The sequence below is a fragment of the Schistocerca americana genome, chromosome 5 (genome assembly GCF_021461395.2).
Source record: "Schistocerca americana isolate TAMUIC-IGC-003095 chromosome 5, iqSchAmer2.1, whole genome shotgun sequence".
NCBI classification, from domain to species: Eukaryota; Metazoa; Arthropoda; class Insecta; order Orthoptera; family Acrididae; genus Schistocerca; species Schistocerca americana.
In genome coordinates this window covers 465,820,774-465,836,348 of record NC_060123.1, presented here as the reverse complement: position 1 = coordinate 465,836,348, position 15,575 = coordinate 465,820,774, and the positions used below count along the sequence as shown (strand labels likewise).

Here is a 15,575-nt window from a genome sequence, read left to right as displayed (position 1 = left end):
AGAGCATTTGCACGCGAAAGGCGAAGGTCCCGACTTCGAGTATGGGTCCGACCCACAGTTTTAATCTGTCAGGAAGTTTCATATCAGCGCACAAACCGCTCAAGAGTGAAAATTTCATTCTGGAATGCTCAAAATGTCTTCTGTCATTAGGATTCAGACTAGTTATCTCAGGTTAAGTGTATTCAAAATAGCGAATGTTACGAGGGCTGCTAAGAAAATGGCGTGTTTTGTAAGTAATTGGCAACAGCACAAACAGTACACACATAGATGGAAACATCGCCAGCTATACAAGCCAGATGAATACACACCATGTCGTAAATAAAACCGACATTACTGCCGCCATGGTAACGGGAACGGCATACCCGGGCGTTCTACCGTAAGTGCGGAATGCCACTGAGGGAAAGCGAATAAGGGCTCGGCAAAGGCTGTTAAATATTCACCACAGTAGCAAATTTCATTAACTTGTTCAACAATTTTTTTGGTATAAGATAAGGATCAGCTTAAGGCTTTTCAGTTATCTACATCCGGTTATTTAAATAGATAAACTGAGAGATGAACTCTAAGGGAACCTTTATTACTCAAGCATTCCGTCTGAAATACATGGTAATCAAATGGATCATGAAAAAGATCTTCCGATAGCTGCAATTTTCACAACTGAAGTGATACTAATGACAGTCAAATGGAAGGAAAGATACTTCTAAACCATCGACGGAACAGCAAAACCATTGTGAATTCAAGGGGAATGAAAGGTGAAAATAAGAATATCAAATAGTTCAAATGCTGCGATTCTCTTATGTTCCGGTTTTCCCACAGTCACTATCAAAATGTGCTGAAACGGTTCAAATGGCACTGAGCGCCATGGGACTTAACTTCTGAGGTCATCAGTCCCCTAGAACTTAGTACTACTTAAACCTAACTAACCTAAGGACATCACACACATCGATCCCCGAGGCAGGATTCGAACCTGCGACAGTAACGGTGGCGCGGTTCCAGACTGTAGCGCCCAACAACCGCTTGGCCACCATGGCCGGTTATAAGAATATCCTTTCATCCAAGACTATCAGGACTGACGCATGTGCAGGACACTTTTATGCAGGCTTTTATTCAACAGACTAGGACCGCAAAGCCTAGTGAATATCACCGATAATACATCTAAAAGAAAGAAAAACCGGTGCACCACGAAGGAATTACTCGAATGGAACGGAAGTCGGTAGATGTGATTTATATGTACAGAAAAGCAAATATTTATAATTTCAGAAGAAACCAATGAGTTGGTCAAGCCAAAATCGCGTTAGTCCGCTTTATGCAGACAGTTATTCTTCTTGGCACTAATTGACAGAGTTGTTGTACGTCCTTCTATTGTCAAACTGTGGCGTTAGATCGTCAAAATCCATACATGGTAGAAGGGACCCGCCCATAATGTTCCAAAGACTGCAGATTGAGGAAAGGTGGGGTTTGGCAAGCACGGAGACAACAATAGAAGCTCTCGATGTGTGCGGACAGACATAACCTGGTTGAAATGTAAGTACATGATAGCTCGCCACGAAGGACAATAAAACAGGGTAGTAGAAAATCATCGACATACCTCTGTGTTGGAAGGGTGACGCGGGTGACTACCAAAGAGAACCTGGTATGAAATAACGTGGCATCCCGGACCATCACTCCTGGTTGTCGAACACTCCAGTGAGGTCTGGGGCTTCACCAGACACGTCTACTCTCGTCATCGGGGCTCAGTGCGAAACGGGATTCATCACTGATGACTGAAGAATCAGTGAGGTTCTAGGCTGACGAAGTGTCGGGAGACGTCCTGGTCAGCGGTGGGATACTAACCTAGCCGTCTCCCACCGTAAGGTCTGACAACCAGGAGTGATGTCTGGGTGCGTTTCTTTCACACAAGATTTCTTTAGTTGTCATCTGCAGCAACATTACAGCACAGTGGTACGTCGACGATATTCCACGCACCGTTTCGTTGCATTTCATGGCAAGCCATCCTGTGCTGACATTTCAGCAAGGTAATGTCTGCCCGCACACAGCAACACTTTCTACTGCTTGTTTTCGTGCTTGGCAACACCTGCTTAGGCCAGCAAGATTGTCGGTTATCTTCCGAAATGAGAACATTTGGAGCTCTACGGGCAGGCCCGTACAACTAGCTCTGATTTTCCTGGTGTACCGCACCCGTTGAACAGAATTTGGCAGAACGTCCCTAAGGGGCAGGCAACGGCTCTATCAATCGATGCTCTGTCGAATAACTGGCTGCATGAGGGTCAGATATGCTGAATTTGTGAAGCTCTTTATCTAGAATAAACCATCTAATTTTTCTGAAACTGTAACCAATTGTTTGTCTGAACATGTTCATCACGTCTACCGAATTCCGTCCCATTCTAATAATTCCCTCGTGGTGCGTCGGTTTTTGTTTGTCTTAGAGTATATTTACAAAGAGTTTCTGAGTGTGATATGTTATATGATAATCTTCCTTGTCCTTGTGATGGACGTTCTCCTTACGGCATAAAATCGTCTGTCGTTTGTAAATGAATACTGCTCACAAATAGTGTGCTCTGAGATGCACCGATGTACTGTAGCTCAAAATTGCAGTTTGACACCTGAGGTATAATTTTTTTTATATCGTACAGGAAGTGAAGTCTGGAAGCACTCACTACATCGGTATCATGCTCATAAAGTACTGCTATGCAACAGTTCTGATAAAGACTCAACTAGAATATCGCGTCAAAGTTCTTGAGGAAAAACGATCTTTTAGCTTACAGAAACTAGAGAGGTATAATTTAACTATTATTCGAAACATCATGAGGAAAATACATATGAAAAGGTTACAGAAGTAGGTCGATGTTCTTACCTCATACCAGTCGGGATTCGGGAAACGTACGACAAGTCTAAGTCAGATCAGTACTCTACAGATCATCAAGCAATAGTTTTCACTGTTTAACGTAACTTCTTGGATTTTGATCGTGCTTAGGAAATTGATTTATAAGACATCAGATGAAAAATATTGAAACAAGAACCCTTGACGTGGATTCACAAGTAAGACACAAATGTCTGCTACCTCTTGTCCTAAATTAAACAGACCCTTTTACTAAGAAAATTTCCAGTCATTATTAGTAATAGAAATTTCCAGCGAACTGCGAATCAATATGGCATCCACGTAAGTGGAAACGCTATAGAGTAAGAAATTAAGTTCACTAATACCAGCAGATTGATGACAAGAGAAGATGGCGGATTATTAGCGCCAAATCAACAGTTCAAGGAGTACGCTCTGACATATGCAATCTATTTGTGAAGCTAGCCAAATACAATATCAAACACCCAATATTTAACAGAATCTTTCAAGTATTTGTGTTCTTCAAATATAACCCATCCCTGAAAGAGTTACGTAACCCACCTTTTTAAAGGATTCCTGAAATAATGCTACTGTAGGAGGATCTATGTCTTCTATAGTTAGTAACGTTTGAGAAATACTCATATAGAGACCAACAGAAGAGCGAATTAAGAAGAGAATGTGGAGGCTCCTTTCAAATCCTTCACCTTGTCTCAGGGCAACCGACGACTGATGGGGTCACACAAGCTGGAGGAAACTAGGACGACCTCGGATTACGTGAAGGAGATCTGCGGGCCGGGTACTTAGAAAGACGCAAAAGATACGACTCTAGAAGGCCTTTGGGGCTCTGCCAGGATAGCCAGTATTTAACTACGAATTAGAGTATTCTGTTATCGGCTATCCACTCGGAACTATTAGACGGCGTGAGTTGCCGTGCGGTTCTAGGCGCTACACTCTAGAGCCGCGAGACCACTACGGTCACAGGTTCGAATCCTGCCTCGGGCATGGATGTGTGTGATGTCTCTAGGTTAGTTAGGTTTAAGTAGTTCTAAGTTCTAGGGAACTGATGACCTCCTAGCTGGAAAAGGTTTGAATGCTGTTGCTTTTTATAGACCAATAACACGGCGATCCAGAGAAGCAATTTTGCTGTTCAATTACCTCATACCACCTCACTTTGCTTCTAATCCTTCGAAAAGGCATTTACAAATTTTAAACGTTATGACACGGTAACTTTGTTCTTCTTCTTCTTCAATTGGCACTACATCCCGGGGTGGGACTTGGCCTGCTCAATAATTTTCTGCCATTCTTCTCTGGACTTCGACCTCAGTTACGGCAACCGACTCGGGCAGCGTCCTCTCCAACCTCGTCGCTCCGTCTCAACCTATGACTTACTCTTGCTCTCCTTCCTCCAGGTTCACTGCAGCAAGCTTACCTTGCGGGATCTGTCTCATCTAGTCGCATTACATGTCCAGCCCATCTCAGTCTACACATCTTTATGAACTTTACCACATCATCCGCCTTATAAAATTCGTTGTTCCTTCGCCTTCCCCAGGTCCAAAATACCTCCTCAGTATACTTCTCTCACGTGATCTCAGTTTCTTTTCACCCTGCTTTGTAATTATCCATATTTCTGAGCCATAAGTAAGTACTGGGTGTATCTGCGTTTTGCTAAGTCGGCACTTTGTCCCTCGTGATAGATTTAAAATGTCGCAACTTTCCAAAGTAGCGACGGCTAGAAGTACTTATGCGAGCGGTAATTTCAGTAAAGATGGTCCCATTTGCTTTTATCTTTAACCCCACATTCCACTCGCTCAAATGTCATTCCATCAAGGGTTATCGTGGGCTGTAAGGGGTGGTTAGTGCAATTACACATATACTTCGTATTTTCTTCATTAATTCTTAGGCCTATCTTCTCTGCACTCAATTTCAAAGCTGAAAATGTATTTTGTAGATCTCTAAGTGTTTTGCTCATTAAATACAAGTCATCTGCATATCCCAGCAACTGTACAGACTTATAGTGGATTTTACCTCTTGTCTGAATTCCGGTTTCACTTACTTCTTTTTCAAGTGCCAAGATGAAAATTTGGTAGGAAAGCCCATCTCCTTGTCTTAGCCCAGTTCGAGTGGGAAACTGAGGTAATAGCCTGGGCTGCACCCGCAAGGTACACGGGGGATGCTTTAGGGTGACCTATAATAATTTTTCAGGCACTATAAATTCTCTCATTGCCTCATAAAATTTGGCCAGGTTTATTGTGTCATACGCATATTTAAAGTCAATGAAAAGATGGTGGACACCAACATTGAATTCATGTGTCTTTTCTACTATTTGTCGGAGAACCAATATTTAATTTACAGTTGAGTTTTCTGCTCTGAACCCGCATTGATCGTTTTCAATAATGTCTTCTGCTACAGGTGAAAATCCACTAAACAGGGTATTTTATAGTACTTTACTCGTACAATACTTAAAGGCTGTTATCCCTCTGTAGTGGCTGCATTCAAATAGAGCTCCTTTCTTATGCACCAGACGCACTGTCCCTACATTCCATTCTTCTGGAAACTCTTCCTTTTCCCAGATGAGGCACACAGTCTTGTAGATCCTACGATTTAGCTCAATTCTTCCAGCTTTCAATAGTTCAGATGTTCTATTGTCAGTCCCTGATGCTTTATTGTTCTTGAATCTAACAATTTCTTTGTTCATTTCTCCTTGGGAAGGGGTGAAGTACTATGTCATCATCTTCTGGAAGAACTGGGATATTTTCGATAGGGACTCTGAAGCATTCAACAGTTCACTGAAATACTCTACCCAACGCTCCAATACCTCTTGATCATCGGTTAGTAGTGTCCCATTTTACTTTTACTCAGGTTGGTGCCGTCTTAAATGCTCTTCTTTCTCAATTAATTTACTGATAAAATTTTCTAGTATCATTTGTCTTTCCAGTTGTCTCCAGTTCTACCATCTTCTTTCTTTCACGTTCGCTTTTCTTCCACCGGTGCAGTTTCTTGTCTTCTTTCCTTTTATCTTGATAATTTCTTACCGCTAGACGAGTATATGATTACTCAAGCATTTTCCTGTATGCCAGGTTCTTCTCGCTTTCCCTTATTCCACCACCATCTTCAGACACAAGTGGACAGTCAGCACCTCTGATCACAGATGTTGCACTGAGGGTCGATAAAAGGGACAAACGCGCACGAAGCTGGACGCATTTACTGAATTCTAATAAGCTATTGAACGTTATCCGTATTTTTCGCTTGTGAACGTGACCGTATACAATCCACCGGAAGAAGCATATTGACGGTCTCAGTTACATAATTTCTTTGGTGATTCAAAAAAAAAAAAGAAACCGCGAGAAAATTGTGACTGAATCCTACGTTATTTAGGAGTTCTTTTGTACTGAAATGTGTTCTATAACGTCTGTCTTTGATCCGCTAAGAGAGGGGACTGTTGTTTCCAGTATTTTTCTGCATTTATAAAAAAATTTGACCGCCATTATAGCTGTCACGAGTCCAGTAACTAAATCTCAGATAGCTCATTGCAGAAGGCTGGAAAATCCAACATGTTGTGTAAGTGTTTTACAGCTGTGTATTACAGGTTGTGCCGATTCCTCAACTGATGTTCAAATATCCATCATTCCGGTTCCGGTCACTAGTGACACTTAGTTTCATTCCTGGGATGCTGAAATCTACAGTCAGAAGCTGCTGCGTAGGTAGATCATTGTTACTTGGGGCCGCTGTCAGCTAGGAGTATCGATAACCGTTTGCACACATTTTGGCCTATGAACAAGCAGCCTCGTACCAGGCATCCTCTCACACCTTAATACTGATCGGGCTTCCGTTTTTAGCGTAACGAAAGCTGCCACTGGAGCTATGAATCATGGAGCCCCTTTCAGCTAGGTAGAGGCGGTATATATCCGATCAGTGTGTGTGGTCGGGCCAGTGTGGCCGAGCGGTTTTAGGCGCTTCAGTCTGGAGCCGCGCGACCGCTACAGTGGCAGATTCGAATCCTCTCTCGGGCATGGATGTGTGTGATGTCCTTAGGTTAGTTAGGTTTAAGTAGTTCTAAGTTCTAGTCGACTGATGACCTCAGATGTTAAGTCCCATTGTGCTCAGAGCCTTTTGATTTTTAGTGTGAGTGGAAACAACTGGGCAATACCAGGCAGCAGCATTAGTCACAAATCCGTATATGATGTGCAGATCCGTGGAATGGTATAACTGCACTCATTCAGTGTTTAATGATGAGAAGCTATGCATTAGCGAGACTATTAAGTGGACGTCCACATCAACATCGTGAATCCTTGTGCAGACAGTTTTCGTGTTGCTTAAAATATTATTAGCATTGTGTCGAATTGTGTCATAAAAACTGGACAACAATTCAATGAGTCAGTCGAACATATAGATGACGAGCAGCAGCCTTGTTGGAATGTTGCACAAATTCTATGACAGCATATGCCATATGCAGCTGCTACGACCAAAGAGTCTCAAACAGGACATTTTTCACGCTGGTCTATATGGTACAAAATGTTTCTGGGTTACTCTCTCCATCGCAGTCAGAGGCATGAGATGCGCATCAGAGGTGGTATGGGAGAGTCATTAGTGGACGGCCATCGATCCACACTACATTACCGAGAAAATCCTTTGACTACGTTTATTTTATTTATTTATTTATTTATTTTTTTGAGTCAACAGTCATCTGACTGGTTTGATGCAGCCCAGCACGAATTTTCTCAGAGTAGCGCTTGCAACCTACGTTCTCAATTATCAGCCGCATGTATTCCAAGAGCAGTCTTCCTCTACAGTTTTTGCCCTCTACAGCCCCCTCTAGTACCATGGAAGTCAGTCCCTAATAACATAATAGATGTCCTCTCATCCTGTCCCTTCTCCTTGTCAGTGATTTCCTCTCCGATTCTGCGCAGCACCTCATTCCTTACCTCACCAGTCCACCTAATTTTCAACATTTTCTTGTAGCAACACAAATAAAATGCTTCCATTCTCTTTTGTTCCGGTTTTCCCACAGCCCATCTTTCACTACCATACAATGCTGTGCTCCAAACGTATATTCCAAGAAATTTCTTCCTCCAGTTTAGGCCTATGTTTGATACTAGTAGACTTCTCGTGGCCATCATTGCCCTTTTTGCCAGTGCTCGTCTGCTTTTGATGTCCTCCTTGCTCTGTCCGTGATTAGGCAATAGTAATACTGCACGAAAATGTATTCGAAGATGACACACGACACTTCTGTGGTTGTCTCTCGTACGATTTTGTATTCCAGCGAACAGAGTGTTTGCAAATATCTGCTATAATGACTGAAGCTAATCTGCCACAAATCTGTGGATTGGTAAATGATAATAATCACCAAGTGTGCAACCCGTGTTGTACAACAATAAAATTTCTTTCTCCTCGCACCACAGACACAGACATGCACACACACACACACACACACACACACACACACACACACACACACAAACATAAATATACATGCATCATCAACGAACATCTGTCAAAGCTCAATATCAAAATTTCTAGCGCTTGGCAGTCACAATAATAAACATAATAATCGAGTTTGGTCACTTTTCGTACAGTGGAGTAGAAGTTTGTGGAATCTGTTGTCCTAACAATGGTTTGTGACAGTGGTTTATCCTGTCACCATATTATCAATATCCAAACGTGTTTTCATATTTAAGTCCACTTGTCTCTCCAGAATTACATAGAAAGCTTGGCAGTTCCATTAAAAACAATTCGGTATCATAATGCGGCAGGTATGAACGTAAAAATAACTTGCGTACGTCACAAAATTCATCCTAATGATAACTGCGACTTTCTGGGAACCGCATCTCGAAGTACTCACTGATTACAGATATACGTTTGTATATGATCGTATCAGGTAGGTTCAAGTTATATTTAGTATACCATCGTTTCCAAATAAAATCTAGCATTCTAAAAAGTAATGCCTCTGAATTTTTCATGTAAAGACTCTAAACAGTTTTTTTAATTAAATGACTTTACTAATACACTACATCTTCAGTCCTCATGCCTAAATATTTATTTCTCAACAGTCAGCCTGGCGATGAACACATTTCTCTCTACGAGACACCAGTTTTCTCATATCGTCACTGCAGAATGTTTGACTTTTTTGATGGAGTCCAACCTCACCTTTGCTTGCACCGCTTCATCACTATGAAAGTTAAACTCTTGAAGGTGTTGTTTAAGTTCTGAAAGCATGAAAATCGGATGGGTTGAAATCAGGATTGTATGGAGGAAAATGAGTGACAGTGAACCCAAGGCGTCAGACTTTTGCGGATGTAGCTGCGCTCATGTGTGATCTTTTATTCTCATGTTCAAGGAGAGGGAGCTTATGTGTGGACGAAGTCTTGAAATTCGTGCCGTCAGGATTCTGTGCTGTTTCACACTCACTGACATAGTTACGTTACCAATGCCGTGTTAGACGCTTCAATTCTGTACCCTCTGACGGCAGAGGGTTACAACATGCGTTAGTGATGCGACAAAGTCGACCGTCTAATAAGCATGACAGGTAACAAGTCAACCGATATTTAGAACAGAATGAAAAACTTTGTGGCATTACGTTTCAGCATACTCTCGTAACTGTTCCCTACTTCGGTAGAAGTGCTTAATCTGCCTCCACGTCTGCCAGCGGACATTGCAACACTATCTCACAAAGACGTCGAAACCCCGGTTAACAGCACCAGGCCTCCGTTTCGTTCTTACACCACCATCTTCTCTACCTCATCACGGTGACTGCAAGGCTAAAATCTCAATTAGTCAGTCTCATTTGAACCCGACGGCACTGACACACATCTCAGCTTTATCTCTGTCTCATCCTCAGACCTTACAATACCTGCAATTATTTTTAAATAACAAATGTGAACGAGCCCAACATAATCATAACAGACTACATAGCAGATATCGGAAAAAAGTATTTATCTATCCAATTTGGAAAGAAACGTTTCCATCAGTACTAAAAATTCAGGCACGAAATCTTATGAATTTTATTGTGCTTAGTTTGAGAGCGACTGCGATTTCTTCGTCAACCAGAAGCAATACTACGAAGACTGCACTAAATCTTGTGACAGAAACGGTGCTAGGAATGACTTCTTGCTCCCGAATTTATATATTTTGGGATTTTGCAAAACCGATCAATAAATAGGATCCATTTTCTTCACAGCAACAGTGTCATTTGAAGGTCATAATAATGGTATTAGTCGACAGAACAGAAGAATAAAGTAATGCTAAACAGTGTCAAAACATTACAGACCAGGAAACTTCACGTTTATTTGAAGTTTTAATTCTTTGAGAATATTTCCGAAGTTGTCGATTTCAACTAAAATATTTTACTCTGTTTCCTTCACCAAACGTTAGAAAGACTTTTGCGCAATATTGGTTGGAAACAACACAGGGCAAATTTTAGTACTGGGAATCTGTCGTTTATCTAAGTTGGGTTCGTCGTTTAACGTGGGATACAAATCAGTCTTTTACTTCTGGAAGCAAACATGCAATTTTATCCTTAGTTTTCCTGGGTCGGAAAAGGGAACCTTCACGTTGTGTCTGTGTTATACTCTGCACATCTATGACAGAGGGTAAAGATGCCATCAACATTTTTCCTGCGTGTGAGAAAGCATCAGAAATGAAACGCCGTCCTGATCTATCCAGTGAAACTACGGAAATAAAAACACGCCTAATGTTAAGGGAGCGCAGATATCCTTCTAAGCGGTATCCACTTCGAAGAACGCCTATCTTTTAATGATTGGCTCAAATGGTTCAAATGGTTCTGAGCACTATGGGACTTAACTTCTGAGGTCATTAGTCCGCTAGAACTTAGAACTACTTAAACCTAACTAACCTAAGGACATCACACACATCCATGCCCGAGGCAGGATTCGAACCTGCGACCGTAACGGTCGCACGGTTCCAGACTGTAGCGCCTAGAACCGCTCGGCCACCCTGGCCTGCTTTAAATGATTGAGACAACTCGCGTTTCATATCCGTGACAACTCTCCCCTATTTCGTGATAATACAAAACGAGCTGCCCTTCTTTGAACTTTTCTCACGTTATCCGTTCATAGCCGCTAAGGATCCTATATGTGCTGCGATACTACAAAAAAGGACGAAAAAGCGTAGTATGTGCAGTCTTCTTAGTAATTCTGTTGCATATTCTAATACTTTAGTCTTTGGTTCATCTCTCCTATGACATTTCCTAAGTGATTTCAGTTCGTGCGTAGTGGTAAAATCAATGTATTTAGTTCAATCTCTCTCTTTTTATTTTTTTCAGATTGGTATGATGTTTCATGCGACACCACGAATTCCTCTCCTGTATCAGTCTTTTCGTCTCAGAGTAGCACCGTACGTCTCAGTTATTTGCTGGATGTGTTCCAATCTTATTCTTCATAAACAGTTTTTATCCTCTATAGTTCTCTCTTCCATCGTGGAAACAGTTCCCTCATGTCTCAACAGATGTCCTATCATGCTGGCCCTTCTTCTTACCGGTTTTGTCCATACACTCCTATGATCGCCGATTCTGCGGATAACCTCCCCACTCCTTACCTTTTCACTCCGCCTAATTCTTCTGTTGCACTATATGTCAGATACTTCGGTTCACTTCCGTTCCGATTTTCCCTCAATTCATGTTTCACTACCATACAATGCTGTTCTCCAAATGTACATTCTCAAAAATTTCTTCCTTAAAATGAAGCAGACTTCTCTTGGCTAGGAATGCCCTTTTCTCCAGTGCTAGTTTGCTTTTTGTGTGCTCCTTGCTCCGTCCGTCCTCGGTTATTTTACTTCCTAGGTGGCAAAATTCCTTAATTTCGGCTATTTCGAGATTCCTGATTTCGATATCAAGTTTGTCATTTTTCCTACCGCTCATTCTTTTTGTCTTTCTTCGATGTAATCTCAGTCCATACTTTGTACTCATTGGACTGTTCATTCCACTCAACAGATCCTGTAATTCTCTTTCACTTTCACTGAGAGCAGCAAATCATCAGCGAATCTCATCATTGATATCCTTTCAACCTGGATTTCAGTCTCACTCTTGAACCTTTCTTTTATTTCCGTCATGGTTCCTTCAATGTTTAGATTGAATAGTAGGGACGAAAGACTACCTCCCTCTCTTACACCCTTTTTACTCCGAGCACTTCGCTCATGGTCTTCCACTCTCATTATTCCCTGTCGGCGCTTGTACATATTGTATATTACTCGTTTTGCCCTACATCTTACCCCTATTCGCCTCAGAATTTCGAACATTTTGCACATTTCGACATTCAGGAACGCTTATTCCCGGTCGACAAATTCTATGAACGTGGATGATGTTTTTTAAGTCTTGCTTCCACTATCAATTGCAACGTCAGAACTGCCTCCCTAGTGCTTTCACCTTTATTAAAGCTGAACTTATCGTCATCTAGTAATTCCGATATTTCTTTTCCCATTCTTAAATCTACAACCATTAAATCTGTGTTATTTAACATATAACCGAAATTTTATGAAATTTATTAGTATTCGTGAGAAGGCCTTCACACTATTTCTTCTTTGGGGCCAACCGTGCAGATATCTTGTCGAAATTATTCTGCAATTCGTTCACATAGACCAGACAAACTGATAGGGCGACTGAGATTGTCTGTTAAATTCTTTAAATAATTACGAACAGCAGAAGGCCTATAACGTTACATTTGAGAACCTCAGATACCATTTCTGTTTGAGTAGATGACGTCCCATGATACTACTCACTCTGATAGTTTTAACAGGATGTCACGAATACAGTCGGACAACTATGAGGATGTCACACTGTGATGAAAATTGTCAGTCGCCCTTTGGAAATCTGGAAATAATCTTCTTGAGATCACTTGTCGTTAGCACTCATTATTTGTTGAGAATAAACAGCCAATTGTCTTTCACAAGAGCGACATTTTCTGAATCGGTGCTGGTTATGATTCAACAGAGTCATTTCGTGCATTGCGAAAGAAAAATAAACAAATAAACATCCGGAGAAGTGCGAGTAGGACTCACGTACCGAGGGTTTGGTACAAACTTTATTATTTATACACACATTTCATTGATACCAGGAATTGAGAATCTAGACATTTCTGGCTTTTTATCGATATCGATGCAGGGAAGATATACACCTACACATTCCTGAGAAAAGGGGATCTTAACAGGATAGGCAGGCATTCGGATAACAAATGAGAAAGAAGTGATACGATTTAATTAGAAATGACCAATTATGGACTTTTTTCCTTTGCATGTAGAGTGAGACCTTGCTTCCTTGCAGATACTCTATAGTTTGGATGAGCTAGTTTGTGAGCACGAAAATTTGTGACATAAATAGCAATACCTTTTGATTCAATTGAGTTTGAAGCTTACGTTAATTACACCGCCAAGGACTGCAGACCTTAGAATACGTCACAAATTTCAAATTTATACGTCTACCTGTTGCTAATAAAAAGAGGTCTTAAAAGATGGATGAATAGACAGACAGTTATTTAATAAACAACCCAAAAGAATTTTTTTCGTGTGTTATAATTCCGTTTTAAAAATTTTCGGATTTTTTTCTTTAGTTGTAATGTGAAATTTTGATTCTTGTCAAATTTCATATTTCTAGGTCACATGAAATACCGTATAGGTTTTGATGAGTTAGTTAGCGAGTATCGAAATATGTGACATAAGTGGCCTTATCTTTTTGACCTTGTTAACCCAATAGCTTAAACTCATTCACCGTCAGAGACCTTACAGATTAAAATATGATATAAATTTAACCTTGATATTTTTAACCATTCTTTCCTTGAGAAAAGTGTGACAGACAGGCACCCAGAGGGGCAGATGCAACAAAGTGATGCTATAAGGATTTCTCTTCTACCGACTGAGGTGTGGAACACTAATAACTGGAACAATACAGACTGAGAATTCGCCTAGAAAAAACGAAAGTTACTTTGTAACTCACAAAATTTAATAAGAAAGCTTTGGTCAACGATGATACCTGAACCTTGATGTGTCTTCGGCATTTGTGTGAGGCGGTGGAGAGTGTTTGAGGAGACTAGGTCGTGGCTTGTAATCAATGTGGAACACCGGCCGTGGTGGTGGAGGTAGTAACCGGCCGTGGCCCGCTGTGAACCAGTGGGGCTGAGGTGTCGGGTGATCGACCCCCGCTCCCGCCTCCGGCAACCACAGAGCGATACGCCGCCACTCCAGGCCACGCCAGGCCGGCATATAAGCCGCGCCAGCCGTCACTGCGGCACAGTCGACAACAGGTAGCTCACAGCGCCGACACCACCAGCATGAACCGTCACGTAGCTCTGCTCCTCTGCGCCTCATTGGCGTTCGTCGCGGCCACCGAGGTAAGCATCACCTCTCGTCGCCAAGGGCCACTCCGCGTTTCTAGGGCATAGTCGTCAATTAGACACAATCTTCCATAAGCACCCACAATTCTTGATACACAGTTGCCCACAATGCTTTCAGGTAGCAAACCTACTTCAGGCGCACCACTAAGGAACTGCTGTAGGACCTTTGTATTCTAGTAAGTTTATAAGTAGCCTGGTGGCTATGGCCCCATGCTGACATTCTCCTACAATGATGTTCTGTTCGTGGGTCCCCAAATATTTGAGATATCTCATTTTACACTTCTTAGACTGCTGTAGTTTCAATAGGGAATATATGACTTCAAGTTTGTAAGCATTCCTAACTTCAGCTGTCTTCTTAATAACCTACCAGATTGTTATTATTAAAGTTCAGCTACTCACAGAGGCCCAGTGTCGGCTGTGATAATCATACGGCACCGACACTTGTACATATCCTATTGCTTTAAAGTGGAACCCATTTACACTGGAAAAAGAATTAGTTCCAATTTTGGCCACCAGGTGCAAATTTGGCGCTGTGAATGCAAGAAGTATATAAATGTTACCATATGTAATGGATTAGGAACAGGACGTGGGCAGAAAATGTTAAACCAATGAGAAAGGAATAATATTGATTTACACAAATTGTTCAGTGTGTGCGCCGGAAACGTCGGCGAGATATTTTACAGGGCTAGAGTTGCACCTTGTGGGCAAATTCGAAACTATTTTTTTTCAGCATAAATAGGTTCCACATTAATGCACTAGCATAATTACCACATCTCGTTGACATACAATAATTACAGCTCACACAGAACGGTGAGTAGTTTCACTTTAATCATAACCACACAGCAGTTGAATATGTCGTACGACAACTTATTTTTATTCAGTCAGCGAAACTGGGAGCATCGTTTCCATCATGGTACCCAAAATTGCTTCCATATTCAGGTAGATTTCTATGTTGACCTGAATTTTACACCTTCATTAAAGACTTGTCCTTTGATTTTTCTTCGATTTTTGCTTCCATGTTTCCAACTGTGGTTCTGTCACATTCACTGATAGGCATTCTGATTTGAGAACGCGCAGTAGCACGTAGTTTGTGAGATTCCTGTGAACGCACTTGTTTTGCTGTTCTATTATGCATACTTGCCCTTCCGCCGTAAGGAGTAGTTACCGACAATAGTGACGTAAGCTAAGACATAATTTGTTGTTATGGTATTCAGTGCGAAGACTGATGTAGCTGTTCTCGTCTTCTCTCCTGCAGACGCCTCTACGTTTAAAATATGTGCTACTCCATGTTTCGACCTACAGATCAAGGGATTTGTTTCTCTTAATGACAACGACCAGTTCAGTAGTCCTCATCCGGAATTCCTGGTGGGGAACTATTTTACCTCCACAATATTTTATCAAAGGGG

The 15,575-nt window shown here is 41.5% G+C and overlaps 1 protein-coding gene across 1 annotated transcript in view; it reads left to right on the top strand.

The window, feature by feature from the left end:
• Window positions 1-15,575, top strand: part of LOC124616439 — a 59,727-nt gene that overhangs the window by 25,737 nt on the left and 18,415 nt on the right. The window contains exon 4 of the mRNA XM_047144747.1: window positions 13,947-14,166. Coding sequence (XP_047000703.1) covers window positions 13,947-14,166 — 220 coding nt within the window. The remainder of the gene's footprint in view (window positions 1-13,946; window positions 14,167-15,575) is intronic.